Genomic DNA, 26,662 nt, shown 5'->3' with positions numbered 1-26,662 from the left:
TCAGACACCATAGATTTCAACTTGTTAATAATCTTGTTCCAAATTATTTTAAAAATGTGAACCTTAAAGCAGAGTGTGTAAAGAGTGCCGTTAGTGTAGTAACAGACTATAAGGAACTGGCTAAGCCCCAAAGTCATGTCCAAGAACCCAGACCTCAAGAAAAAGAAAAAAATGAGAACCCAAACCAGGCTTCCAAGAGGAATATGAAAGCAAACCTCAGAGGCAGAAGTCCCCCAAAGGAGGAGAAGACTACAGCTTGCAATAATCTGTAAATGATTGCTGGCAAAGTCTAGAGGCTTCAGGCTTGATCTGTATTTGTTCCAAGAGAAAGCCAAGGAGGACGGTGTTAATAAAGAGAGATTTAACAGAGAGCTGTGCTTGGAATAAAGTGGGCTACAAGAAGGTCAAATTTGATCAGTTGGAGCAGATTACAGGGGCTTTAAAAAAAAAGGTAGTGATGAAGCAATGGAGCTGGGAGTAATATAACACAAGATTGATTTTGGGGGTGGAGAGAAGCTGGGACAAGTGCTTATCAGCTTGAGAAGTAGGAAGAGCAGCACTGGGTTTGTTGTCATTCCAGCCTGAGCCGAGCCCTCCCTCCCTCGTTGGCTGCTTGCTTTCTTCCTCCCCACCCCACCCCCTACCCCCACTCCCCCCCCTGTTGTGGTTTGTCTTCTCGGCTGGCTTTTGACAATGGTTTCCATAATCTCTGACTTGGATCCACTAAAAGACTGGAAAGTTTTAAGGTAGGCCTGTTTTTCTTCTTCTGCTCTAGTTGTTTGGGTTCAAGCTCCCGCTCCCCATCATTTCCTCCCCACCCACCCCCCAAATTCAGAGGAACTTGCGTGTGTTTAAATGCAATATGGGCGCTGAAAGGGGCAGAAGAGTGACTTCTTGTAATTAGATCCCTTTGAGATGCGGAGACCATTTAAGCAGATGTGGGAAAAGGCTGAAGCAGAGAATGGGATATAGCTCAGGATTACAGAGTAGAGCTAAGCATTTGTCTAAGATCCTGCCCTGTTGGTGTGAGGGTAACAGGAGTTGATCCTGAACAATTCATTCTTAGGGCTCTATTGCCTTTCCTGGGAGGGGGACAGGCGCGGCGACAGGATGGGAAGAGGAGGGAATGGAAGAGACAGTTTTCCAATAAAGGATTTCGGAACATTCTCCTTAAAGAAACAAACAGGAGAAGCAGTCTGATCATCCCTTTCCCGTCCCCATTCCCTGCTTCTCCCCCCAAACATAGTTTGGTTTTAGAAACTTTTATAATGTCAAAATTGAGTTGGAAACTCTGCTCAGTGGGTATAAGTGATTTGAAATCTTCTATTTAATGTTAGTGAAGAATAGACTCCAAACATTGTATTTTAAAGATAAAGAAACTGAGAACCAGAGGGAAGTTAGAATTTAAAGGTGATCTATGTGACCAAAAAACAATACCTTTCTCACCTGTTCCTGGGATATCAATTGTTTCCTCTGAAAAGATTCACACCAAATAACTTCACCTCACTACTGCTTCTTATTTCCGATGAATAACTTCCTTGGTGGTTTTAATAAACAAGCATAAACACTGAATGATTTTAACCTCAAAAGTTAGGATACAATACCTCATTTCTCCATTTTTCTAATAAAGAACATGGATCTAATGGAAAGGAGCCAAAATCCAGATAGTCACATGTATTAAAGACTTTCTTTCTTGCCAAGATCTGACAGTTCTACTATATTTTCAAATAGTTAAGAGTGAGAGGTGAAAGGACCAGAACACTTAAATTATAATGTAAGAACATTTAACCTTAGCACCGAATCCCCAGAATCTTGGAGTTAACAAGGGTCAGTAGAAAACATCTAATCTAACTCCCTACAGTTTTTTTTTCAGGTTTCTTATCCAGATATTCAGCTTTAAAGGAAAAAAAAACACATAAAAATTAAAGTTACAGCACCTTCCCAACAGCCTATACTGTAATACTAAAATAAACTATGATAGCTCTCAATAGCTGACAAAGTAAACTATGTTCCTTGTTTCGCTTCCTTATTTGGTGAATGGGGAATTTTAAACCATTTTTGAAGATAATTTTGGGGAAGGGTTCAGTTTAGGGGATCAATAGTTAATATATCATACATATTTTCTATGCTATTGTAAAATCAGGATAAATCTGACCTTAACTTTTAAGTTCTCTGTGTTCAGGATAATAGTTACAAAATGTAGAACTCTGAAGATTTTTGTATTTCATGATCCCAGGTCTTACCCCCAATTTCAATATCCCTAAATCATTTTCCTTCCTTGCCCCCAGGTGGCTCCGTAGGATAAATTGAGTTTGTTTTATGGAGAATAGCCCGAGATTTCCATATTAAGCCAGAAAAACCCAGAAAAAGAATGAATATTTCACAGTCTATTTTTTTTTGTAACTGTATTCATTTTGTTCTCTTCTTGACATGGTCAAGATAAAGGTGGGATTTTGGAATTACGTGAAATCATTCTCAAAACATTAAAAGGAGATACATACACTAGGATGAATTTCTACCAGTTAAGGGCTTATAAATGTCTGTGGTCTGAAAATTGTTAATTTTCTTTTAATTTGTTCTCATTAATTCAAAAAGTCAAGAGGTACCATGGTATAGTAGACAGAGGTCTAACTTTGGAGTCAGAAAGACCAGGGTTCAGGTCTTACCTCTAAATCATAGTTGTTTAGCCATAGGTAGGTCAACTTGACATCTAATGCCCCTGAACAACTCTCTGACTTGACTAAAAGGAGGTGAAAAGGGATGAATTTCAATTATAGGCTTTTAAGTTTCTGAGTTGTAGGAGAGTTAATAATTTTCATTTAATTTCTTTCCATTAATTCAATATCAGTCTGGCAATTGTGCATAGAATAGTGGAAAGGAGAGTAAGTAAATGTGGTCAGAGAACTTGAATTTGAAGTCCAGCTCTGTCACCATACAATATGTATGATATCAGTCAAATAGCTTAATATTTCTGGTCTCCAATTTTCTCATGTTTATAATGGGATAGTAGAACAAGGATTTCACTAGGTGATTTCTAAGATCCCTTCCAACTTTAAATTTATGATCTGCAAGCTGCAGATCTACATTAGTGGACAGAATTTCTAAATTAGGAGTTGTCCACACCAATGAAATCAGATTCAAACTAAATTAAAAAATATCCAGTGTAAACAATATCACATTCATAAAAGCACTTTATTACTAATAAAGTCCTTTTCTTAGAAATACAGGAGATAAGATGTACAAGGATTATCATACCCATTTTATAGATTGTTGGATAAATTATTTGTCCAAAGCCAAAGCCAGAGGGTGGGTAAAGACACAACTCAAACCCAGATCTTTTGGTTCCAAGTGGCCCCCCTGTATGACATTAAATCTAGTAGGGGATATGAGGATGGTTCCTGTTATCAAAGAGTCTTATAGTGAAAACACATGCCATAAACTACAAGGCATTGTTTTATGAGTGCCATATGAGAGATAAGCAAACTGATATATAGTCATTCAGAAGAGAAAGAGATCACAATAATAACAATACAAAGAAAACAAAACTACTGTGTTTGCTTAGAATGATAAACAAGAATTCAGTTAGGACATGCAGTCTGCAATATATTGTTAAATGAGGACTAATAAAGATCTTCTTGTGTTTGGTCCAAGAATATAAACTGGAATTCTACCAACCATATCACTTTTCAACATGGTAGAATACAAGAAATTTGTGTGACATGGCTGCTGAATTTGATCAAGTCACTTTTAAATCAATTATTGAAAACTGAGAGAGAAAATGTGACCTTCTTAAGTCATAAACTACTCATGAGTTATATCCCCCTATTATGAGCTGGCAATGACTCCATTAATGAGCGCAGCTTTGATTCTCACATCTTGTAAAATGAAAAACTTAAAACTGGGTATGATAGCATCTTGTGTGTCTCAATGAGAATGTATCATAAACATCCTGAAACAACATTATAACTGCTTGAAAAGGCAAAGAGTACAACAACCTCCTTCTTCCAATAGTGAAACTGAGTTAAGAGAAAAAGAGACTGTCTTTTCTGTGACATAGTTTTTTGGGGATGAGAAGGAGAAATGAACTAACCAAGTATAGGAGAGAGAGAGAATGATTGTTTACAAGTATATTAAAAGCAATCTGTGGACCATGTAAGACATATGGCAGAAGTTGAAGATTTGCTTATCATGATTATGTCCAATTTCATAAAAAAAGAGCATGATCATCAGCAAGGTCATCAGAGAATCACATAATCATTGGATTTTTCAGTTAAAAAATTTATATTCCATCATTATTCTATGGATAAGGAAACTGATGTCATTAAGTGATTTAACCCAAAAAGTATAATTAGCTAGTGGCTAAGATGAAAACAGAACTCAAATCTCATAGCTCCCAGTTCAGGACTCCTCCCACTAAACCATATTACATTAACCTTTAAGTAAGTCTTCATTTGGGCATTGTGATTAATTTCAATGTTCTCAGATTATAATTTAAACTCAAAATGGTAAAGAAGAGGGAAACAAAAAGGATTTTGAAAAGGTAAAATTATTTGGACCATTAACCTACTTAAATGAAAACTTTTCTCAATAAAAGGTGTTTTCACTAATAATTTTTACTTATCTAGTGGTAGTATAATATGTTTTATTATAAATGAAGAGATATTATCAAAAGGATGTCTAACCATACATGAGAGTCACATGAAGTACTAGATTAATATGATAAGTTCTAAAATATAATTATTACATAGCATATAAATACATAGGGCATTATTTTGCCCACTTGAGAGAAATATTTCTCAGCTCTTCCTTCCTCTGCCTATGAAGAACACATTTGAGATAAATAAGATTTTAATATATTCTGAGAATATGACAGACACAGGTGTAGTCCTGCTTAAAACATTTCTCCCAGTCCACTGGTTCTGTGGACGGAAAAATAATCATGAGGCAAAAAGTGGCTTCAGAGTTGGGTGGGAATGAAAGATGCTTTTAATCTTCTATGGTCAAGTGGCTCTCTTAAACTGACTTCAGCATTTAAAAAAATGAGTCCTGTGATATTTCAAATGTTAGAGATTTTATATCTTGTGACTGATAGCTTAGTCTCACACAAATGAAAGTTGCCTGAAGAACATTTTAAAGTTTACCACATCCCTTAAATGTTTAGACTAGTTAGTCTTAAATCTACACTTCTGCCTCTCTGTGTATGGGTGTATATATGTATGTATGTATGTATGTAAGTCACATTAATTAAATAATTCATGTCAAAGAGGGGGGAAAAAGACCAGACCCTGGTGTTTCAAATCACTATTTTGCTTCATTTATTTTGTTCATTGCTTTCTCCAGTCTTTTTGTATATATTTCCCTTTCTTGTGCCTTATAAATCTCTCAAGATGTATTCCAAATTAAAGGAAAATATTCTAGATAATTTTGAATGAATGCCATACACAGATACTCCTTAGTTCAAGTTACAGAACATCTTGAAGATGTACAGGGTTTGTGTGTTTGTGTGGTAGGGCAAGGAAAAGAGGAAAAGATGAGTAGGCTCCATTTATTTGTTTGTGTGATTGAATGGAGAATTTTCTGACCAGCAGTCAGAAAACCAGCAGAACTTGCAGTCTTCATTGGCTTTCAGAATATGAGCATCACTATCCCTTGCTTATTATCTTTATCCTCTACTCAAGATAGGAAGCACACAAAAGTTCTTTTACCCTAAGGAAACACTAACAAGCATTTAAAATCCTTATAGGGTAGGAGAAATACTTTGTAAATTTAGAGAAATAATAATATACATGATGAATTATAATGTGTGTGTTACATACATAAGTAATCTCTAACATTATACATTTAAAGGAGAATTATGGAAAGGTATAAAATATATTTATCATCTCAAAACAATAAGAAGCAATGGTTTGTTAAAGATCCAGAGAGTATGAAGGATGAAATTTGGAGGGGAAAAAATAGAAAAAAAATTGGAAAAGATCTGTCACTATCTCTTTAGGGTTTTGTTTTGGTTTTTTTGGGCAAGGCAATGGGGTTAAGCAATTTGCCCAAAGTCACACATCTGGGTATCTGAGGTCACATTTGAACTCAGGTCCTCCTGACTCCAGGGCCAGTGCTCTATCCACTGCACCACCTAGCTGCCCCATCACTATTTCTTTAATAAATTTTTTTCCTCTATCAAAGAGAGTAGAATCATTATATTTGGATTTTAACACCATCATCCCTGATACTGAAGTGGTATTAATTATAACAGAAAAAAATGATGTATTACCTGCAAAAGATGAGCCAGTAAAGAAATGTGAGGAATAACCAATGGACATCCTATATACTTCATTATTATCCACACAATTTTTAGGGACATAAGTAAGGATCAAAGAATATTAAATGGGCTCCTTGTGCAAGGTTTATGAGAAAACATAAACAAAAGTTGCACAGAACATGGATAGACTTAACATGTATCATTGAAGTAAATGCAAATATCAACTTTATATCAATCTCCAGACTCTAGTATAGTGCTATTTATACAGCACTTAATATTGATTATTGAATTGAACTCTTTATATCAATCCTCATTTTCTTCAAGATTGTTCTATTCCCAATTCTTTTTTTTTAGGGTTTTTGCAAGGCAAATGGGGTTAAGTGGCCTGCCCAAAGCCACACAGCTAGGTAATTATTAAGTGTCTGAGACTGGATTTGAACTCAGGTACTCCTGACTCCTGGTCCGGTGCTTTATCCATTGTGCCACCTAGCCACCCCTCTATTCCCAATTCTTCTGGAAAATTGATAGAATTAACTAAATTTCTATGTTCAGATGTTCTATCTTTATGATAAAGTTATAATGAAATACAACTACTAGAAGATGAATTTTCTGTTGTATTTGACATTAGCAATCACTTGACTATCAGTCCACTTGAATAGTGGAATCTAAGTATTTCAATCAGAACAGATTGCAGGTGTTTTGCTTAAACAGAATCTTTAGGTCTCAGATATTTTTAAATCCCCCTTTTTTGTTGTATGGCTTATAAAAGAGTTTTTATAGGTTTCATTTTATGTTTCATCATGTAACCTTGTGGATTTGTAAGGTTAGAGTGAAGTAATGATGAAATATTTTGTAACCAGGAATATTTTTTAAGATTTTATTTATTTTGAGTTTTACAATTTTTCCCCTAATCTTACTTCCCTCCCCCCACCCCCCACAGAAGGCAATTTGCCAGTCTTTACATTGTTTCCATGGTATTCATTGATCTAAATTGAATCTGATGAGAGAGAAATCATATCCTTAAGGAAGAAGCATAAAGTAAAAGAGATAGCAAGATCAGACAATAAGATATCAGGTTTTTTTCCCCCCTAAATTAAAGGTAATAGTCCTTGGTCTTTGCTCAAACTCCACAGTTCTTTCTCTGGATACAAATGGTATTCTCCATCACAGACAGACCCAAATTGTCCCTGATTGTTGCACTGATGGAATGAACAAGTCATCAAGGCTGAACATCACTCCCATGTTGCTGTTAGGGTGTACAGTGTTTTTCTGGTTCTGCTCATCTCGTCGAGCATCAGTTCATGCAAATCCCTCTAGGCTTCCCTGAATTCCTGTCCCTCCAACCAGGAACATTTTTAATCTTGTCAAAGATGTAGTTATTGAGAAGCAACATGATATAGTGGAAAGCACATTAACTTTAGAGTTAGAAGATAAGCCTGGATCCTAATGCTGTCACTAATTAACTACCTTAACTAAGCTAATCATTTAACTCATCTATGCCTTAGTTATCTTGATTATAAAAAAGGGAAGGGGTATTGACAATCCTTGGAAAAACAGACTTTGTAAAACGCTATAATCAAGGCTATGTATGTGTCCTAGAGGCTTCATAAAATAGGAAGAACTTTCTGAGAGTGCCTGGATTCATATTCCATTTCTACCATTTACTACTCAGATGACATTGGGCAAGTCATTTGATGTCTTTGGAGCTTGACACAATCATTTGTAAAATGAGGAAGTTGAACTGAGTGACCTCCATGTTCCTTTCCAGCTTTAAATCAATGATCTCGTGAGATGTGGGTATTATAGATGATGGAGAGCTGGACTTGCAATCAAACAGACCTGGGTTCACATCCTGACTCAGATTCTTATTGGCTCATGACTCATGGCAATTCACTTGAGCTCTGTAAGTTTCAATTTTTCTCATCACTAAAATGAGGATAATAACATTTACTTTGTTGTTAGAATCAAATGAGATCAAAAATGTAAATCTTTTGCTAATCTTACAGAACTCCAAAAAATTAACTATCATTTCCTCCTCTCTCCATCATCACCCTGTACAAAAGCAACGTTAGCAAAATGTTTAGGGCAGCTTCTCTACTGAATCATATTCCTTCATTTTCTTTTCAGAAGTTGTCTCCTTCATCAATCCTGACTTCATTAGTTCCACTCAAACCTGGTTGTTTTGTTCATTCCATTATTTGATCAACACTTAATATTAGGGAAGGACTACATTCAAGCTGATTCCCTGTTGTCTCAGATTTAATATTGGAATCATTCTTTGAGTCATGCTACAGTTTTTAAGGCGGGGGAGGGAATTTCTATAGTCATAGCTTTCAACAAGGATGCTCAAGTCCTTAACTTGGGTAGACATGCCTAATCCCCCCCCATCTCCATATGGAAATATGGCAGGGCAGCATATAATGACTGACATGGACTTGTGATATATCTGCCAAGTCTGAAAGTGACCAGCTACATGTGGTGGTCTTATTTATACAAAAAAGTCATTTCAATGCCATCAAACATAATCATCATAATCATCATCACCATTATCATCACAATAATAATTGTCCTTCACTTCAAAGAAAACCATGCCAACAATATTCATGGTGGCATGCCTTGCACATTACATTTATTATTGTGAGGGGAAGCAAGGACACCCTTCTCATTCTAGTGATGGTCTAAAGCCTACAGGAGCTCTTGGCCCCTGAGTAAGATTTTTCCTTCTCTATCAGCAAGGCACCTCAGACATTCTGGCAATGCTACACAAAGCACCAATATGTAGTATCTGGTGACAAAATAGAGGTGCACAGTGCACGAGGTACCATGATGTTTCAGCATTATCGAGTTGCAACAACACAGTTAATTCAAACCTATCTCTAGAAGGACTAATTATCATTATATCCTTTCCTCTCAGACATTCAAAGCAGAACCAGGGTCCTATTCCATTATTTCTACCTGGAGTATCTAGGTGACTTCAGCCTGCTTTGAACACTCTAATTTTTTCAAAGTAAATGCTTTGGTCTGGGAGGGACACCTAGCTAAGAGAATGGAGAGGCAGTGCCTGGGACAGGCCTCATAATGAATAACTAGTTCAATCCCAAGATCCAGCTACAAGCTTTTAACTGCAACAACTTTAATACATGCTATTGGAGCTGGAATTACCTCAGCTGCAGTCATCAGACTTGTTCTCCAATCGATCTTTGTTAAAGAACTTAAAGTATTCTCATTCCAATTAAAGGAACTCAAAAGAGTTCTGTATTATTATTTTTCATCACTACCTCCCTGGGTCAGGAGTGGTAATTTGGAGGCTGAGTCAAGGGAAATTCAGATTAAGAATTGATATTCTGGGTCAGTAAGTCCCAGGGGTAGCTTTGATACCTTTTTGGGGAAAACTAACCTAACCCATGTAGAAGAAGGCATGAGAGAACCCTTGTATATAATAGTCCTATCAAACTTGTAAGTTGGATTCTCTAAGGATATAATTTGAATTATCCTATTATAAGTATTCTTTCTCCATTTTCTTATACTCTTTTTAGATGTGATGATAATCTCCTTAAATAGGAAGCTTATTTTTTAAATTTCATTTTATACCAAAAAAAAATCATAGAGTTCTTAAGTGGAATGAATCTCAAATTCATCTGATCCAACTTGTGTCTTACCAGTAGTCCCCTTTGCAATGTCCCCCAATAAGCAGTTACCAGCTATCACTTAATTTTTGTTTGCCTCAGTTTGCCTCAATTGTAAGATGGAGATTATGAAGATTAAATGAAGTAATTTTTAAAAACACTTTCAACACATAGTAGTACTATAAAAATGTTTGTTTTCTCCTTTCTTTTTCCTTCATCCCACCCCACCTTAAAGTTATCTTTTGAGGAAGAATTTCCTCTAATTGTTAGAAACACTGTTTTTTTTTCCTTTTCCTTATATCTGCCTTCCTAGTAATTTTCTTCATTGATCCTAGTTTTATCCAAAGAGACCAAGAAGCTTCTATATGATCATTTTTTTAATAACTGAAGAGAGTCATCACATACCCACTAAGTTTTCTCTTCTCTAGATTAAACACCTCTATTTTCTTCAACTGATTCTTATATGACATGCTTTTAAGATCCTTCACTCATCCTGATTATCCTCCTCTGGTTCCTCTTGCTCCTTAACATCCTTTCAAAAACACCACGCCCAGAACTAAACACAGTGCTTCAGATATGATCTGATCAAGATAGAGGGAAAAAAATGTACATTGGGCAGGATGCTTCTTATAAAATGAATCAGTATCAGGTTTAAGCAAAGAGCCCAGAAGAAAATGATACCATGTACATAGGAGAGAGACTTTTAAAAGGGTGTTTTGGGGGTGGCTAGGTGGTGCAGTGTGGAGCAGCTGGGAGGCGCAGTGGATAGAGCACCCGCCCTGGAGTCAGGAGTACCTGAGTTCAAATCCAGCCTCCAACACTTAATAATTACCTAGCTGTGTGGCCTTGAGCAAGTCACTTAACCCCATTTGCCTTGCAAAAACCTAAAAAAAATAACAAAAACCAAAAAAGGTGTTTTGTATCCACCCTTCTTACTGTACTCCCTCAGAAAATTTATCTCTTTCTCCTTTTAAAATATTATTAATTTTTAGAGAGCAGCTAGGTGGTGCAGTGGATAGAGCACCAGCCCTGGAGTCAGGAGCACCTGAGTTCAAATCCAGCCACAGACACTTAATAATTACCTAGCTGTGTGGCCTTGAGCAAGTCACTTAACCCCATTTGCCTTGCAAAAAATCTAAAAAAAATATTAATTTTTTTCTAATTAAAAGCAAAACAATTTTCAACATTCATCTTTTATAAAGTTTTGAGGTCCAAAGAAAATATACTTTTTCTAATTTGCTTTAAACATAATGTATTATGATTTGTGGTTTGTGTATCTGATTCCTTTTTTTGGAATATAAAATAATTTTATTCAACTAGATCTTTGCCAGGTTCAAGTGTACACAATGAATTCTGTTTTGAGAACTGATATTTTAAATTTTTTTAATTTACATTTTTATTTATTTACACATAACTAAAATAGTCTTGTTGTAATAGTAAACATAATCCTCCTCCCCCTCAAAAATAAAAAAAAAAACCTCATGAGAAATAAAGTGAAAGAAACAGGAAAAAAAATGTGCTTCAGTCTGTGTTCAGATACTATCAGCTCTGTCTTTGGGATGGATCACATACTTTATCATAAGTCCATCAGGAAAGTCACTTCTATATTTTTTTCACAGATTGTAATTCCTTCCATCCATTTGTCCCCACTCCCATTTATTCTATTTTTTCCTCTCCTTTCACCCGGTCCTTCTTCAAAAGTGTGCTATGGGGCAGCCAAGAGGCATAATGGACAGAGCACCAACCCTGGGGTCAAGAGGTCCTGAGAGCCCACATCCCACCCCAACATTAGCAACCACCCAATCATATGGTCCTGGGTAGGCCACTCAACCCCACCACCTTTCAATAAACAAAAAAAAAGTATATTGTATCTGACTACCCTCTCCTACAATCTACTCTCTCCTGAATCACCTACACTCCCCCTTCCCTCCCCTGTCCCCTTTCTCTCCTTTTTCCTTCTCTGATTTCTATATCCTTTTAAGTGTTTATGTTATTTCCTCTCTGAAACATTTCAAATGAGAATGAAAGCTCACTCATTCCCCCTCACCTTCCCCCTTCCACTCTATTGCAGAAACTTTTTCTTGACTCTTTTACAAGAAATATTTTAGCTCATTTTACCTCTCTTTTCCCTTTCTCCCAGTGCATTCCCTTTTCATCCATTGACTCCATCTTTATAATATATTATACCTTCATATTCAGCTCCCTCCTGTGCCTTGTCTAAATGTGCTCCTTCTAACTGCCTATTAAGTGAGAAGGCTTATATGAGTATTATCAGTATCATCTTCCCATGCAGGAATATATGCAGTTCAGCATCATTAAATCCCTCATAATTTGCCCTTCCCATTCACCTTCTTTATGCTTTAATTGAATCACATACTTGAAGATCAAACTTTCTGTTCAGTTCTGGCCATTTCATCAGAAAGGTTTGAAATTCCCCTATTTCATTGAAATTCCCCAATTTCATCTTTTCCCCTGGAAGAGGAAGTTCAGTTTTGCTGGAGGGTTTGATGCCTAGTTGCATTCCAAGCTCTTTTGCCTTCTGGAATTTTCCAAGTCCTATGAGCCCTTAATATGGATGCTGCTAAGACCTGTGTAATCCTGATTATGATTCCACAATATTTGAATTATTTCTTTCTGGCTGCTTGTATTAGTTTCTATTTGACTTGGGAGTTCTGGAATTTGGCTAAAATATTCCTGGGGGTTATTTTTTTGGATCATTTTCAGGAGGAGATAGGTAGATTCTTTCAATTTCTATTTTGCCCTCTGCTTCTAGGATATCAGGGCAAATTTCCTGTAGAAATTCTTTAAAATTGAAGTCAAGGCTCTTTTCCTGATCATGACTTCCATAATTTTTAAATTGTCTCCCCTGGATCTGTTTTCCAGGTCAGTTGTTTTTCCAGTGAGATATTTCATGTTTTCTGCTAGTTTTTCTTTGGTATTGTTTTATTGTTTCTCGATTCCTCAAAAAGTCATTAGCTTCCTTTTAGCTCCATTCTATATTTGAAGGAGTTATTTCCTTCAGAGAGCTTTCTTATCTCCTTTTTTTATCTGGCCAATTCTGCTTTTTAAATTATTCTTCTCCCCATTATCTTTTTTGGACTGCTTTTTTCCATTTAATCTAAACTGGTTTTATCATGTTATTTTCTTCAGCATTTTTTTGTATCTCCTTGACTACACTTCTGACTTAGTTTTCATGTTTTTCCTGCACTGTTAAATTTTTCCTCTACCTCCCTTACTTGATTTTCAAAATCTTTTTTGAACTCTGCCATAGCTTGAACCCAATTCCTATTTTCCTTGGTGGCTTCGGATACAGAAACTTGGACTTTGTCATCTTATGAGTATGTGTTTTGATCCTTCATAGGACCGAAGCAATTGTCTATGGTCAGGTTCCATTTTTTTCAGTTTATTCATTTCTCCAGCCTATGTCCTGGTTTTGAGATGCTTCCCAAGCTTTTGACTTGTTATTGGGAAACTACTGCAAGGACCTCAATTCCTTCAATGTCTTATGAGAGGCTCTGATTGCTCTTCTGCCTGTGCTCTGGTCTATGTGTGACCACAAACATTCTCCTCTGCCCTGGAGCTGTGAGGAGGGTCACTGTTCTATGGCAATGGGCACAGTCACCCAGACTGTGACCAGGATCTGAGCATAGATGAAGCCGCAGAGTCCTGTCTCAGGCACAGAGGAGAGATCTTGAAAGTCTCCTCCCACCCCCTTACCTTCCGTGGACCAAACTCTCTGGGAGCAGCTGTGGGGTCTCTCCCTGCTAGGTTGGCTCCACAGACCTGCTTACATTTCCTGGGATCTCAGCTGCATGGAGGGCCACAGTTTCACTGAAGACCATGCTGGCCTGTGCTCCATGCTCACTCTGGAAGGTTTCCCTGATGTTCTTCCAAGTTATTCTTGGTGTTCCCTGGGTTTGCATGTCTGGAAACTGCTTCTGCTGCCAGGAGCCAGAGCCCCCAGGGACCCAGGTACCCTGCAGACTGTCCTCAGAAAGCTGGTATGATGATCCTGGCTTCACTGCTGCCCCCTCCAGTCCCATGAAACAGAGCCTTCTCATGTTCTTCCAAGTTACCTAGAGCTGGAGAATTGCCCATTGGGTATTTCTGCAGATTCTGTCTCTTGAAAATTTAGAGTCACAATTTTAAGGTTTTTGGAATATTTTGGAACAGAGCTTCTGGGAAAACCTGTCTTCATGCCACCATCTTCTTGTGCTCTTATCATTTGATTCTTATTTTACTTGATATACTCCAAACCCCCTTGATAATTATGAGATGATCTGATACATAACCAGGCCAAAACCTTCATGTACTTTTAAGGTTCATCATTCTAGGCCCACATGTAAATATTCCTATTGCTCCTTCATAAAATTCTTTCTAGTTAGGTCCAGTCATCATTATCATTTCTGATAACTTTATTAGCATCTGTCTCTGATATCTAGGATATTAGCTATCCCTCCCAGCTTTGTGTCATCTTGTAAACTTGATAAGATCAACTCTGTGCTCAATCAAGTTACTAATAAAAATGTTTAAAACTACAGGACCAAGGTTATAACCCCAAGGCACTCTATGGCAGATTTCTTTCTCCAAACTGGTGTTATCTTTGTTTTACTTACTATTTCCACATATAAATGTAGAGTCCTAGTTCCTATACTCTCTCAATCTTCCCCAGACCAGCATTGGAGGGGTGGGAGACAAGGATTACAAAGGAGACAAGTACTCCATCAAGACCTCCAAGTGCTCTGTTTATTCATCAAAGCACCAGTGACTAAATATCTTTCCAATCTCTAATCTACTCCCACTCCTGTGGTACTTAGCCAAACAACCTTCTGATGTGCAAAGACACCAGGTGATGATAATAATAATAATTTACAACAGTTCCAACATGTAAACCTCCTATCAAGCAACCTTCACTAATAACATGGAGTTGGGGGAAAGAAATGAAAGTAGGGGATGTGAAATGTTACAAAAAAATTCACCAGCAGATAGATTATGTGCTATGAAAGGAAGTCATCCCTGCCCTGGAGAGTGCTGAGGGGACCAGAATTGACGACTGATAACATTTGTTGTCATTTCTCCTACATTAATCAGTTCTTCCTTATTGAGGTTCAGGATACACCTCTTCCTGCATAGTTCTTGTACTTTTTGAAGAATAAAATCATCCAACCTTTCTGGAGCAATTTTGAATTATGCCCAAAAGGCAACAAAAATGCGCATACCCTTTGATCCAGCAATACCACTACTGGGTCTATGCCCTGAAGAGATTATAAAAAAGGGTAAAAACATCACCTGTACAAAAATGTTCATAGCAGCTCTCTTTGTGGTGGCAAAGAAATGGAAACTGAGGGAGTTCCCATCAATTGGGGAATGGCTTAACAAAGTGTGGTATATGTATGTGATAGAACAGTATTGTTCTATTAGAAACCAGGAGGGATGGGAATTCAGGGAAGCTTCGAAGGATTTGCATGAACTGATGCTGAGTGAAATGAGCAGAACTAGAAAAACATTGTACACCCTAACAGCAACATGGGAGTGATGATCAACCTTAATGGACTTGCTCATAACAACAGGACAACAATCAGGCACAATTCTGGGATATCTGCAATAGAGAATGCCATCTGTATACTGAGAAAGAATTGTGGAGTTTGAACAAAGATCAAAGACTTTCTATGTACCTTTAATTTAATTTATTTTTAAAATTATCTTATTATGTAATTTTGCTATATCTCATACTGTATGTTTCTTCCTTAAGGATATGTTTTCTTTCTCATCACATTAAACTTAGATCAATGCATACTATGGGAATGATGTAAAGACTAACAAACTGCCTTCTGTGGGGGATGGGGGAAGGGGAGCAAGATTGGGGCAAAAATTGTAAAACTGAAAATAAATAAAACCTTTCTAAAATTAAAAAAAGAATAAAATTGTCACTGTGGCAAACCAAAAATTTAATAGTTACTCTGCTTTTGACAGAGAGATCAACAGATGTTCAGATAATTGAAGTCCCCTATTACTACCATGTCAGACTAAATGACAGTAAAAGAAATATTGGCCTTGTCAATATCCACTATGATAAGCTCTCCCTTTTTCATCTTGTTTCTTCTCCCCCTCCATGGGAAGGGCTTTGTATTTATTATTTAGCTTCAAATATTCCCTTTTATTCTTCCTCCTTTGTCACATGCTGCTAAACTTTAACCCTGATATAAACTCATGATTCCTTTCTACCTTGTCAAATCCTTTTTGCAGGGTTGTTGGTTTGTTTTTTTTGAATCTTGAAACATTTTTTTCTTTTAAAGGAGCACTTCATTCTCTCTAATAATCTAGAGTTGTGAAGATGTTGCTAGAACCTCTTGACCTTCTCTTCTAGAAAAGAGACCATCTGGTATTTTTAGCACAGATAGTTATTGTAAAACAGTTGTGGCAGAAAGACAAACATTGTGCATTCTATGCTAGTCTCTACAAAATTTCTCTTGTCAGCTATACTTGTTAAAAGTGAGTTATTCAGTATTTTGGTCTCTATTGATCATGTTGGTAGTACTTGTGGTCACCTTGTACATACCAGGGCAATAAATCTACCATATTGACTGAAATGGTAGTCAGTCATAGTATCTGAAGTAAAGTCCTTTTTAAGTCCTTTATAGCCATCATTATTAGATCAGAACACATAATTTTCAAGGTATCAGGGCAGCTAAAGAGATGGATGGATAGATAAAGAATTCATTAAGATCTTATTATGTGCCAATCACTTTGCTAAGTGTTAAGGGAACAAATGAAAGCAAAGAAAAGGAGTCAATACCCTATGGAACTTATATTGTATGGTGGGGGGTGGGTGGGGAGAGATCACACTTAAAAGGAAGCTCTGCAGACCCAAGGGAAAACTGCATGGATGGACTGAGATCTTAAAATAGGGAAATCAGGCAAAACCTCACTGATCAGAAGAGACAAAGAACAGAGGCATTTTCAGAGTGAGAGGACTATTGGTGTTCAAGTAGAAAAGTCTAGAATTAAAGAATTCCAGGAAATTATACTTTGGGTGCCTTCTCCTTTTATAGATGATAAAACTAAAGTTCAGTTGAAGACTAAAAATGTCCAGATTCTGTCTGTGGTTCCTGAATGCACTAAGCTCTCCCTTCCTTGCAAATGTCAGTATTTCATTGCTTGAAGCATAAGTTAAGCATCTTCATAGAGCTCTATCAACATATAAAACATTATTTTAACATATTCTATATCCAACATGCTAAACTGCCTTCACCGGTAATGATGCTATCATTTAAGAGTGTGGTGCTGGAAACCTCTGCTTAGTACATATGCTGATTCACTTGTTTACAAACTTGGGCAAAATCTCTGCTTGGTTCACATCTTGGACTTATCTAATTTAGTGAGGAGACTAAAAGAGTCATAGTGCTGGCAATAGAACCTTTAATATACCTTGCAAAGACGTTTTAAGACGGGGATTGAATAAAGCAGAATTTGCTCTCAAAGACTTCAATTCATTACGTTTCTACTGGGTGAGTAAGAAGAGATTGTCTATCTCTGTATAATGCATAGGCCACCTTTCTTTCAAGTCCTCCCTCATACTTTCCTTCTTTGTTTTCCTTTCAGAAAGTAGGAAATACACACAAACACACACACACACACACACACACACACAACACACAAACAAACAAACCCCTGGGGGGAGGAAGAAAAGAGAAAGAGGGAAGAGAAGGAATGATAAGGGAAGTCATAGGAGATGACACTTCTGTTGAACCTTGAAGAGAATTAGGAATTCTAATTTCCAGTCTTGAGGAGGGAGATAATTCCAAGCATAGGAAATAGTCTATGTAAGGACAAGGAGGCAAGAAATTGAATGTTATGTCTAAGGAATACAGCATATTTTCTATTTTTTGGAATGGAAGGAACATGGGGTGGGGAATGATGCAATGAATAAGTGCTACATTGTGACACTAATGCTTTATCTTCCAGAAGTTTGCTTCATTATTTTAGAAGTCAAAAAGCTCTACCTCTCTTGTCATGTTTTTATAATTTTCATTAATCCTAAACCTCTTATAAGAATATTTACTCATGAAAAATCTTTGCCAGTAAAGATGCCATCATCTAAGAGTGTGGTGCTGGAAACCTCTGCTTAGTACATATGCTGATTCACTTGTTTACAAACTTGGAAAAAATTCTGCTTAGTTCTTAATGCTGACTCACTTGTTTACAAAGCTGGAAAAAATTATATTGTCTATTGATTTTTTGACCAATCTGCAACTATAAATTTCAGGTTATACTGTGCTGTCTGCCCTGGACATTTGTATGTAAAATGCTTCTGCTTGAGACTGATCTAACTGCACAATTAGTTGCATGCTATACCAGGTTGGACTATGTCTTGAATTATGTGTGGAGACAATGCCAATAGTGAGTCAATCAACAAACATTTATTATGTGATTACAATTGTGCCTGACCCAAGGATATTGATACAGGCAAAAAGACTGACAGTTATTGCCCTTAAGGAATATACATTCAAATGAAGAAGATGACACATAAAAGGAAGTTGAAAAGGGATGGGGAGGGGCGGCTAGGTGGCACAGTGGATAGAGCACTGGCCTTGGAGTCAGGAGTACCTGGGTTCAAATCTGGTCTCAGACACTTAATAATTACCTAGCTGTTTGGCCTTGGGCAAGCCACTTAACCCCATTGCCTTGAAAAATCTACAAAACAACAACAACAAAAAAAAAAACAAACAAGAAAAGGGGTGGGGAGTGGATCAATGTCTGAGAAAGGAGGGAGCTGCACTAGAAGCTTGATTGAAGCTCACATAAGTACAGTCTGGTGGGAAATGAAGGAATGACTGGTTAGGCACCCATCTTAAATGAAGTGAATGGAGAATATCAATAGACAATCAGTAAACAAATAGCCAGAGTACTTCAAACTATTCACAAACAAATAAAATTACTTATCTGCCCATATCATCTGCCCCTTCACTAGGAAACTGCATTGTTACACATGAAGATGATAGTCTTGTTATCTTAGCTAACACCTCAAGTCTCTCCTCATCCTACATCCTGCAGTCAAATTTTCCTTCAGTTTTAATCTGACCAAGTAACTTCTCTATTGAGTCAATTCCACTGGGCACTTATTGTCTAAGGAAATATATACTACATGACATGTTTAGCTTTTAAATCCCTACCCAAGCTGACCCCAAACTATATTTCCAAGTGATGGTCTATTACTCTTCCTATTGCTTTCTGTGATTCAATCAAACTGGCCTATTCTCTATTCCTCCCACAGTTCTCCTCTCCATGTTTTTACACTGGCCATCCCATGTGCTTGGAATTCACTCCCTCTCTCTCTTCCTCCCAAGGTCTCTTTCTTCCTTTCAGTTAAAAGTAAAAATGCTATCTTTTGCATGAATTCTTTCCTACTTTCCCCAAATTCTAGCAACATCCCTCCCCAAATCCTTTTTGTCTATTTTCTACATACCTCTCTATTACCTCTATATTTATGCTATCCATATATTTATATGCACCTGTTGTCTATCCTACTAGAATCTAAGTTCACTGTGAATAGCAATTGTTTCATTCTTTGGATTTTTATCCCCAAAGCCTAGCACAATATATGGCACATACTTGTTGATTGATTAACGGGAGTATTGGCTAATTGGTACCTTATAATTGATTCTTATCCTCAAAAGTCTTTGAAGAAAGGTAACTCACACAAAGTTATTCAGGAAAAACCTGGCAAAGGCACATATTCTCATTTGGGAAATGAGCAAGGATTCATATTAAGTTTGTAGAACCATCCAAGAGGAATTACAAAATCTTAGAATTGAGAGGGCTTCACAAATCACATAGTCTAAAAGCCAATGTATGAATTATATCCATGAAAAATGGTTCTTCATATTGATTCCTTCAAAAGTTAGAAAATTGTCTGCCTCAAAAGGAGGCTAATTGCATTTTGGGACAGTTCTAATTCCACTTACTTCAACAAATATTTATTAATGGATTACTATGTGCAGCCATGCCAACCTTCAAAGAATGTATATTCTCCTGGGGCCAAACAACATCATTAAAATGTTCTCAAATTCAGCCAAAATTTGATTCTGGGCAAATTCCATCCATGAGTTATGCTCTCTGAGACCACACAAAGTGAGTGCAATTCCTCTTACATATATTTGAAATGCTAAGTATTTCATTTTTTAAATTTTATTTTATTTTTCTAATCACATGCAAAGTTAGTTTGCAACATTTATCCACCATCCCCTCCCTCCTCATTCTCTATGACAGCAAACAATCTAGTAAAAGTTGTATATGTAAAATCATGTTTTACATATTTGCATATTAGTCATGTTGTGAAAGAGGAAGTAGAACTAAGAGGAAAAACTATGAGAAAGAAAAAAAAGCATAAAAGAAGTTCAAATTCTAGATACTTTAAAAATCAGAAATAGTTTCTTCCTTCTCCCCACCTCCCCCCCCAACAAACTACTCTCATTCAAGATGATTAATACCAGTTCCTTTAGCTATTCCGTGTATGATGTGGTTTAATTATTTCATTATAATAGTGATCAGCTTCTAAAATTCTTATGACATGAAAATTTGCCCTGCCTCCAAAAGTCCAGTACATATATATATATATATGAAATTCAAGTTTCATCTGCCATTACTCCCCTTTCAGTCCAACATCCTTCCTTGAGATCCTGATTCTTGGAGCTTTTGGCCATTACGTACTATGACTTACACCTTACACATAAAGAGGGCAGTAGACTTTTATCTCCCCCAAACCCAATATATATATATATATATATATATATATATATATATGTATATATATGACATTTACCTCTAGCAATTCTGGTTTTTTGGAACCCTGGTTTTGGATTTTGTCAAAAATCTTTTCAGCATCTATTGCTATGATCATGTGCTTTCTATTATTTTTACTAATATTATATACTATGTTTATAACTTTCCTTTCAGATTAAAGGCAAGTCTTATTTTGACTATAATTCTGTCAGAATGTGAACCTATAGAATTCCATTGGTTTAGATTTGTACTCCTTAGAGTACAGACAACATTGTGTTCTGCATTCTGTTCTATCTATATATACTCTGCCCATTTTTTATAATGAATCAATCTTTGCTTTGGATTATGAGATTGGATCAAGGTGAATTCTTGCCACTCCTACTATTAGGGGTGAGTTTATATATAAGGTCTAAGAGGCAAATAAGGGTTCTGTATAATCTCCAGGCTGATTAGCTGTAAAGTCACGCCCCCCAGGTTGACATGACAACAGAAGGATCTCTAAAATCTATCTCCTCTAGAGACATCTGGTATTGATTTTCTGGCTATAATTCCTCAAAAGTCACTAAAGTCACAAATTGAGAGAAGCATAATTCTTCTCTGGCTGTTGAAGTAGAGCCAATGGGATTTCTACATCCCTTGGGATAATGATTAGAGTCAGCCTTACAAAAGGGCACCCACCCCCTTTTTTCTGGTTAAAGCATAATATTTGACAAGGGAGGGTGGTGTTGTGTGACAGGGGTCCCTGTTGTGCAATGTTAATGCTCTTCCTTCCTGTCCCTTACCATTCTACTCATTGTACACTTTAGAGATATTTAAAGTGCCTTGGTAATATTTTTTTAAAAAAAAAAAGACTGTCATTTGAAGGAACACATCTCCTTTGCCCACTAATTGATAGTCATCTCCACAAGAAACACTCACAAAAAATAATTTGTCTCCCAAATCCATGCATTTTCATTGGTTCAATCACCTCATGCATAATACTCTCTGCCTCTTTGTCTCCTCCTCGCTACTCTCACTTCCTTCAAATATCAGCAATAGACTTACTTCTGTAAGAAACCCTTCCAAGTCCCCGTTAGTGCTATTCCCTCTGAGATTACCTCCAAGTTATCCATATCTGTTTTTTATATATTATCCAATATTCTCCCCCCACCCATTTTCTGTGAGCTCCTTGAAGACATGGACTCCTTTTGTCTATCTCTGTAATCCCAGTGCTTAGTACAGTGTCTGGGACAAAATAAATGTTTATTAATGGTTCATTTCTCTTCATCACTATCCTGAGTCTATCTATGGTCTTGGCAACTGAAAGGAAGATGATGTGTTTTAGCTTTGCTTTATTTTATAGGACATAGTTTGATTAGCATACAGAAGTATTTTGTGGGAGGAAGAGTAAGGAGGTCATAAATCTCTTCTATTTTATTTTTAATTTATGGAATAAAACAAACATTTTCATAATAGAGTATAATTAAAAAGATGATTGTACATGAAACTGCAAATCTACTATGCACAACTTGTTATTCTTTTCAAACATACAACAAAATTATCATGCAAATTTATTTTTTTATCTCCCCCCCCCACCTCCCACCCTAGAGATGATTACCATTAGACACAAATGGGATTATATATTTAAATGATTCTATGTATACTTCTATTTATCAGTTCTCCAGAAGCAAATAGCAACTTTCTTCATTTGTCCTTTAGGATTACTTTGGGATATATAATAGATAAAATAAGTTGTTCACTCAAAGTTGCTCTTAAAACAGTATTGCTGTTACTGTATTCAACATGCTTTTTTCTGCTTATTTTGGTCTTCATTATTTCGTGCAAGTTTTCCATGTTATTCTAAAATCATTGTGACTCATCTTTACTTGTAGCACAGAAGTATTCCATCACAATTACATACCACAACTCTTATTTTCTGGCACTGTCACTCATTTCTTTGAGCATTTAATGATCTGGCATCCCTGCCTCTGCTTTTCTTCCTCTCTAATATAGACAAAGTGTTCCTTTTGGAGATGACTATCAATGAGTGTGCAGAGAAGGGATGTTCCTTGGAAATGACAATCTTTTTTTAATTTATGCCTCAACTAAACACTACAGTATATTATGCTTTTGAAACCTGATTTTAAGCTTTGTCTGCAATCAGGCAGAAAACTCTGGAGGATAAATCTGTTTTGAGCTTTAATTCCCTGGTTAATTTTATTTTTCTTATCCACAAAATTGGCTCCCTTGTCTTTGGCTTTTTCTCTGCAGGTCATCATTCCTCAGAATGAGCATAATCACTGACAAACTCAACTAGTCCATTTGTTAGATGGGGGATCAGAGCTAAATATTTTGCACAGAAACTTCAAATACGCTGAAGTAGAAAGAGAAAGTGAGATGATTTGGAGTCCTTGACATGATATTTCATAGCTTGGGTTTTCTTCCCACTAAATTGGTTTAAATCTGCTTTGATCATCTCTAACTGTTTGGCATACATTGTTTTTACTTTCTAAAAACAGTGAATAGTATTTGACTGGTAGAAACTCCATTCTTCCACATAGAGCTTCCATTTCCATTGAACCTTGAAATTGGGTTTGCTTTGAATTCTGATCTGCAAACCATACATTAAAACTTTCAAATGCATCTTGAGGCAGTAAGATATAGCTTATGCCATTCTAATCCATAAAGGCTCTTATTAATGAAAGTTTTAGACAAGTGGTAAGTTAAAATAAGCTAAACCCTGAAAGGTTACTGAAGATTTGTCATGTCATAAAAATCAGTGTTTTACATCTGGCTCTTTTGACTTTTCTTTCTACTTCTGATCAAAATAATTCAAAAGAATGAGGGGAACCACTATTCAGGACCTTATTCTCACTGACACAGAGAAACTGGCTGCTGAAATGGAAAATTGATAGGAGCTCTGAAGGGAAAGTGATCATTTTAGAATTTGAAATAGAGGAGAATAAGGAATAAAGACATAGCCTGACATATACCCTAGATTTAGGAAAACCAATTTTAGGGTATATTCAGCCCTGGAATATTCTGACTTGTTCATGTTACTTTCGGAGAAGACAATAGGAGAAACTGGATAGATATTTGCAAGTACTTTAGAGGAAGCCATGTGGAATATTCTACCTGATCCAGCAGGCTAAACTGGGAGCAATGGGTAGAAGTTATAGAGTGACAGATTCAGGTTGATTTTTAAGAAAAACTTCATAATAATTGAATTATCTCAAAGAAGAATGTTTACATAGAAAAGTAGAGGTCTTCAAATAAAGAGTTTATGAGTGCTTGTTGGGTTTTTTTTGTAGGCAGGATTTGTGTTTAATTGAATGACTGGACTAAAAGTTTTTTGAGGTCCCTTCCAGCTTGGACATTCTGTGAAGTCCTCAGAGGAAATCAGATACTCTTTTGTATTGTAGGATAATTTTTTGAGTTACCTCTCTACTTATATCTATAGATAAATCTCTTTTGAAGAAGAATTTGCTGAAAAGTTAAGCTTACCTGATTGTAGCAATCAAAATGTTTCCAATATAGTGCAGGTATTTTGCCACTGCAGGGTTTAATTATGACATTTTATATGTCCCTTTTCCTATAATTATTTTTCTCTGCCTTGTGCACATGCTGAATAGCCAAGAAGCTGCCTGTAGGGGGAAAAATGAATAAGTAGAAAATTAAATGTCCAGTTAACTAGAGACAGGTTTTTATGGAGATATGGAAAATAAGTCATATCTTGAAGATACAGTCCATTCTATTGAGAAACTTTGGATAAACAAACAGTATTTTTCATGCTAATCATATGGTACTAATTTACAGCCTTGCTTTTCCATTAAATTCTCCACAGGTAACTATATACTACAATTGGGTTTAGTACATTTCAGATCCAGGTAATCCTAAAGTTAAGTAGGTACTCAAAAATACATTGTCTAACCACAGGACATAGTAAGTTTTTCAGATGAAAATATCTAGGGTAAGAGAAATAAAATATGCATAAGCATGATACAGTGTTCCTTTTTTAAAACTGGGATATGGGATGGCAGGGTCCTATGCTACACAAGATGAAGTGAGTAGGCTTACAATTTGTTAGATTCATAGAAAGAGTATTGAATTTGGAGTCAAAGGACTGAATTTGGAGTCAAAGCACCTGAGTTCAAAATCTGGCTCAAGTATTTACTACCTGTGTAATTAACCTCTCTGGACATCAATTTACTCATCCTTGAAGTAAAAGAATTCATTAGATGGCCTCTATATTTATACTCATTTATATCAGATGATCCTCCTATGGTTTAATCTGTGATCTTGTGACACTGACACTATTGTCATGGTTCAGAAAAATTCCCACAGGTACCAAAGAGGTTATTTCCTCCAGACTAGTATTTCTGTTTCTAACACCATTGGCCTACATTGACATGATTATAAGAATCTGCAGGTCATCAATATTTTACATAGAACATTGGGAGGAAGGGAAGGGACCTATTGGTCCATAATTGATTCATTTAGGAATACAAAAACTAAGGTCCTACCTATCACTTTAATTATTTCTTCATTCATCATACCACAATTCGTAATCTATTTAGGTCTAGTTACCAAAATTAACTATTTTAATTATATGTTAAATATAATTAAATTTTAAAAAAGTTATTCAAAAATTATATTTAGAAATTGGAAAATAAATTATTTGGCCATTTTCACCTCTCTCTCTTTGTCTCTCTCTGTCTTCCCCTCTCTCTCTCTCTCTCTCTCTCTCTCTCTCTCTCTCTCTCTCTCTCTCTCTCTCATCCATCTGAATACTCTTGCTCAATCTCCTTTGTTGATTGATCATCCCTGTCACCTATTAAGTGTGAACTCTGAATTATTGTTCTCAGGATCTCTGCTTTCTATGCTCTCTCTCCTAACCTCATAAGCATCCCTAGGTTCAATTACCTTCTTCTGTATGCAGATAATATCTAAATATAAAAAGCTCTAGTCTCTCTCCTGCTCTCCAATCTCACATCAGGCACTTCCTATTGAACAATTGAAGCCACCGTAAAAAACATAAGTTTTTTAGGTTATGACAAGCTCATCTTTTTCAAACAGGACTCATCAAGATTCCCTTCCCTTCCCTTCCCTATCTCTTTTTTAATTTCCAGGTACTATCTAAAGTACAATTTAATTGAAAGTGTTTAACAATGTGACTATAAATCAAATGTGATAATATGTTAAATATATATATAATTATTAATAATAATAAAAAACACAGATAATGTTAATTTATGGTTTCCTGAGTCAATAAGAAACACACAGGAATCTATTTCTGAGTTTTGACATCACTAATTTAGAGCACTGTCATTCTCTTAGTCAACATGGTTTTCAAATTTGGTATTATTTTTGATTCCTCATTCACATACTCTACACATCCAATCCTTTATCAGATATTTTAATGTTTACCTTCATAATAGTTCTCCTATCTATTCCCTTCTTTCAGTTGCTCAAATACCAATTACATGAAGCCTTCCTTGATACCCCCAGTTAATAATGCCATTCTCTACTCAAATTATCTTGTATCTATTTTGCATAATTCAATTATACACAACACACACATATATAGTATATACATACATTTATATAAATTTTATTTTTGTCATAAAAATATAAACACCTTGAGGGTATGGACAGGTTGTTTTTTTTTGTCTGCTGTGCCTAGCACTTAGTTTTAGGAACTGGTGGTGTTCCTAATAAATACTTGTTAGTCTATTGGTTGATTTGTCTCCCTAGTTAACAAAATTAGATGAAGAGGTTTTTAAGAGATACTTCTGTTCCATCATTGACTTAGAATGAAATTACTGAGTGGCTAATTATTCATAATCTTTCTAAACTGAAGAATTTCTGTAGTAATCCTAGCATCTACCATAATGAACCTAGATAGCTATAATGCTAGTCTAATTGATCACACAGGCAACCACAAATATCAGGTTCTCTAAAGGAAGTCTGTCTTTTCCCTAGTTTTTCAAAACTATACCCTATTATCTAGTATAGTCAG

At 36.1% G+C, this 26,662-nt stretch overlaps 1 protein-coding gene across 4 annotated transcripts in view; it reads left to right on the top strand.

Annotated features, from left to right (window-relative positions):
* The first annotated feature begins 615 nt into the window (after positions 1-615).
* CELF2 (CUGBP Elav-like family member 2) overlaps positions 616-26,662 on the top strand; it is a 632,079-nt gene continuing 606,032 nt past the window's right edge. For 2 of the 4 annotated variants that reach the window (XM_074194156.1, XM_074194155.1), the window contains exons 1-2: positions 680-746; positions 8,025-8,159. Coding sequence is in view for 2 of the 4 variants with exons in the window: in XM_074194143.1 (XP_074050244.1) it covers positions 694-746 (53 nt within the window). In the remaining 2 variants the exon portion in view is untranslated. Of the gene's footprint in view, positions 747-8,024; positions 8,160-26,662 lie in introns of all 4 variants that reach the window. The other 2 variants (XM_074194143.1, XM_074194138.1) reach the window with 1 other exon arrangement.

This window comes from Macrotis lagotis, chromosome 7 (genome assembly GCF_037893015.1).
Source record: "Macrotis lagotis isolate mMagLag1 chromosome 7, bilby.v1.9.chrom.fasta, whole genome shotgun sequence".
NCBI lineage: Eukaryota > Metazoa > Chordata > Mammalia > Peramelemorphia > Peramelidae > Macrotis > Macrotis lagotis.
This window is presented reverse-complemented; position numbering and strand designations above follow the sequence as displayed.